Source organism: Polyodon spathula, unplaced genomic scaffold (assembly GCF_017654505.1).
Source record: "Polyodon spathula isolate WHYD16114869_AA unplaced genomic scaffold, ASM1765450v1 scaffolds_1034, whole genome shotgun sequence".
NCBI classification, from domain to species: domain Eukaryota; kingdom Metazoa; phylum Chordata; class Actinopteri; order Acipenseriformes; family Polyodontidae; genus Polyodon; species Polyodon spathula.
The window spans coordinates 1-3,761 of NW_024472521.1; the positions used below are offsets into that span (position 1 = coordinate 1).

At 39.7% G+C, this 3,761-nt stretch overlaps 1 protein-coding gene across 1 annotated transcript; it reads right to left on the bottom strand.

The window, feature by feature from the left end:
• Positions 1-59: 59 nt before the first annotated feature.
• On the bottom strand, positions 60-1,151 carry LOC121309220 (von Willebrand factor-like). Its single transcript, XM_041242128.1, has 3 exons — positions 995-1,151; positions 634-902; positions 60-319 (listed from the first exon to the last, which is right to left on the bottom strand). Exons 1-3 carry the CDS (start codon positions 1,111-1,113, stop codon positions 96-98), a joined length of 612 nt encoding a protein of 203 aa, XP_041098062.1. The 5' UTR covers positions 1,114-1,151; the 3' UTR covers positions 60-95.
• Between the last annotated feature and the right edge of the window lie 2,610 nt (positions 1,152-3,761).

Sequence of the window (3,761 nt, forward strand, 5' to 3'; positions counted from 1 at the left end):
ATACAACACTGGACAATATTCTAAGAAACAACATTGTAGAACATGTTGCAGGACAGGGTGTAATTCTTATGCCATACAGTTCAATGGGACACTCTTCAAGAGTCACCTACATTGTAGTAATTACCGGCCTCGTCCCTGCAGCCACATTCCCTCACAGGAACGCATTGGCTATCGCTCAGGACATAGCCCTGGCTGCATGTGCAGCCTTCCCGGCACACTGCTGGCTCATCACAGGGAGTCGACTCATGGATGTCATTGCAGGTGAGCTGGCAGGCAGGTACACAGTGTGAGTAGTGGCTGTTCTGTGGGCATGACAAAGCTGCAATAGAAAACATGAAGGCGCATGAGAACATGCTCTGTGTGTGGAAGGTGAATGAAGAAACAGAGGCAAACCAGATCAATACTGTTGCTGGGACCTTGGAGCTGTGGGATTTTACTGGATAGGATGTGGTTGCCATGCAACAGTATCCAGTATCCAGCCTTACTCTAAATGACCTGTAGTTTTGACAGGCAGAGCCATGCTGGATTCTGAAAAGGCCTTATTACTGTATTGTATTAGTAGCATCAATATAAGAGATAACATGATCATCAATTAATAGCTAGGAACATTTCAGGATTTGTTCAATAACTTACGACAGAAGGTGCTGTTCCTCCATTTTATGTGGATCCCCTCACTCGCACAGCCATCTACATACGCTTGGATCATGTCACAAAGGGCCGACACCATGCCGTGATATTTGCACATGTCGTAGACACAGTTATCAATGAAAAGGTCTGGTCTGATCAAATGATGACAGGGTTTAAACGTGTCGGACAGCAGCACCTTGCACTGCGTTTCAACCTCAGGCCTCTCCAACGCAGTGCAGGATGGGCCCAGGTGATCTCTTTCATCAGGCAGGCACCTACAGTGAAGAGACAAAGCAGCACAAATGAAATACACCCCTTAGTAAAAACAGCTGGAAATGCAGAGAGATGGAAGCGTCCCTTCTCTTACCCTGAGGGACTGTCTGCAGCTGACTTCCAGCTGTTTCCAAACTGGGAGACATTGTGTGCCATCTCCAAGCAGGGCAAGAGCAATTCATCATTCTGCAGACCGTTGTAATTTCCACACATGCCACACACCTGCAGAAGAAAGAAATACAGGTTTCAAGTTTGTCTTGTGCAAGCTAAGAGCTAAAAACAAAAACAAAAAAAAACGAAATCATGTTAAGATATAATTTCAAAAACTACAATGTAAAATATACATTTTAGGATAAGATTTGTATGCACCGTTAAATTAGACTAGTGCTGTATTTTATGGAAAGTGTTAAATATTAGGTGTGCACAAGAGTCACAACCATTGTTTCAGAAGGCTATTCAAGACATTCACCTTTTTGTTCTTAAGCCACTCCAATGTTGCTTTGGCCTTGTGCTTAGGATCATTGTCCTGCTAAAAGGTAAATTTCCTCCCAAGCTTCAGGTTTTTAGCGGATTGAAGCAGATTCTTTTGCAGTATTTTCCTGTATTTTGCTCCGTCTATTCTTCCTTCAATTGTAACAAGATGCTTAGTCCCTGCTGATGAGAAGCATCCCACAGCATGATGCTGGGGCCAAACGCACCCATAAACAAGATACACGTGTAGGGAAATGTTGTGTGCTAGTTGGTGCATGGGCATGTTAGTTAGTAACGCTTTACATTGTGTCTCTAATTATTGTGTATTTATATAGTAGTTACTAAGTAAATACATGTGTACTTACACAGTTACAATGTTATTATGCAGTGTTACAATGTACTTAATGTATAAATATGTTTGCACGCTATATGTAACAACACAATTGTTTCAGAAAAGGGTGAGGGGTACATTGTAACTATATGTGTAAGTACACATGTATTTATGACCTGATACTGCCATTTCCGGGGTGTCAATTACCCTGGTGAATTACATTCACACAAATGTATTACTTGCATTTGCTGTTTGAGTTTAGTTGCTCAAATTCTACTACAAATCAGCATTGGCAAAAAATGAATACATACATGCAAAATGAAAAAAAAAACAAAAACAAACACCAATAAAGTTAACCATTTAAAAGGACGTAAACATTTTTTTTGTTTAGCAGGCTATTTAGAGACTTAAGTGTTTTCTTATTTGCTTTAGAAATATATTTGGTATTATTTTCTTCCATAAAAAGTACTCATTCTGCACTGATCCCCCTGCCCCCTCAATTTGAGACACACTGCATTGTGAACATGACAGCTGCCTTAAATTTTCACCAGTCTTCTTCAAACTTGTATCAAAGATTCCCTGCTGCCTCTAGACGTTTCCCTTTGTGTAGGGTCCTATAAACTGATGATTGCAGGGTGTCTTCTTCAGAAGGGCTGTATGGGTTAGATGTTGGGATTATCCTGGCAGTTTCTTCTGTGTGGGGGAAAGTTTACCATGTGGTTAGTCATGTTTTCTAACCCCCTCGGTCCTTTGGTTCATTATACCAAACTTTTGTTATATGAAATTGTCCATGCAACCGTCAGCCAGAGCCTTCGGGCACGGACGTTCAGAATACTAAACTTTCAATATTTTTGGGTCCCAAATATTGGTCTCTTGTAAAGCAAATAACACAGCCAAATTTCATTTTCAACTACCTTGGACTCGGGACTGAGCAGGTTAATAAGCTTTTCCATATCTCTGTGGATTACAATGCTTGCGTTTGCTTTGCCATTCTTTCACTGTGCTTCATTACACTCTGCTATGCTTTTAAAATGGCAGACTTTTAAGAGGTACTGAAAGTTGTTCATAATGCTTGCCACTGAAGTCATGCAGGGAGAGGTCCCTCAGTGTCTCCCATGTTACAGTATACACAGTTAGCTTTATATATCATCTTCGGTTACTGTGTGCACAGTTGTGCCATGTTAAGTTTCATGTCTATGTTTCCTATTTTATATTTCATATATTGCTTTTTTTTCAAAGTTATGGCAGAGCAACAGACTTTTAAAATTTAAAAAAATTCAATAAAAAATTGCAACCAAAGGGGATGTATATTAGGTGTGTTTTATAGTGTACTTGGGTAACCTGACCCTGTTTGTAGTCATACTATGTTCTTTTTATTTTTAAAATAAAATCACTTGACAAATAATGGGAAGCAGGTTGTGTTTATAAACAGTATAAAGCCACTTTCAAGTTCAAACCTGTGTAGCCTTTCACTAAAATTTTTTGTATAATTTGCTTATTGTTTTACAGTATATTTTTAGGATGGTATATATTTAAAAAAAAAAAAAAAAAAAAAAACTGAAAAATAAATCTCTCGTGATTATGTACACCAATGATCGCACACAAAACTAAACGCCTCTGTTGGTTTTTTGTTTTTTGGGCGGCCCCTCACGTGTACTCTTGCTCCGTATTGTCAAATGGGTACCAAAGTCAAGAGGAGTCGGGGGATGCACAAGGAATTTGTCTTGGGCGTATTTCAAATGTAGCCAAATCAAAGAGGAGGTCGGATGCACAAGGAATTTGGCTTGGGCCTAGACAGGTTAAATAAGTAATGTTGTATGTGTATGCATGAAATGTTGCTCCATGCTGTCTCCTTGCCACAAATGAATAGCTTGTCTTCATTCCACAGCTCTCTGGCACCCCTCCCACACACTTATTGAACATCATAAAAGGGAACACCCAAGGGATGAGAGCGGGAGAGAGAGAAGATTAATCACACAGCTGCCTGTGTGTTACTTCATTACTAGAACTGCCACCCACATAAACTAAAAAAAAAGCAAATTATTTATTGGCTTTTCAG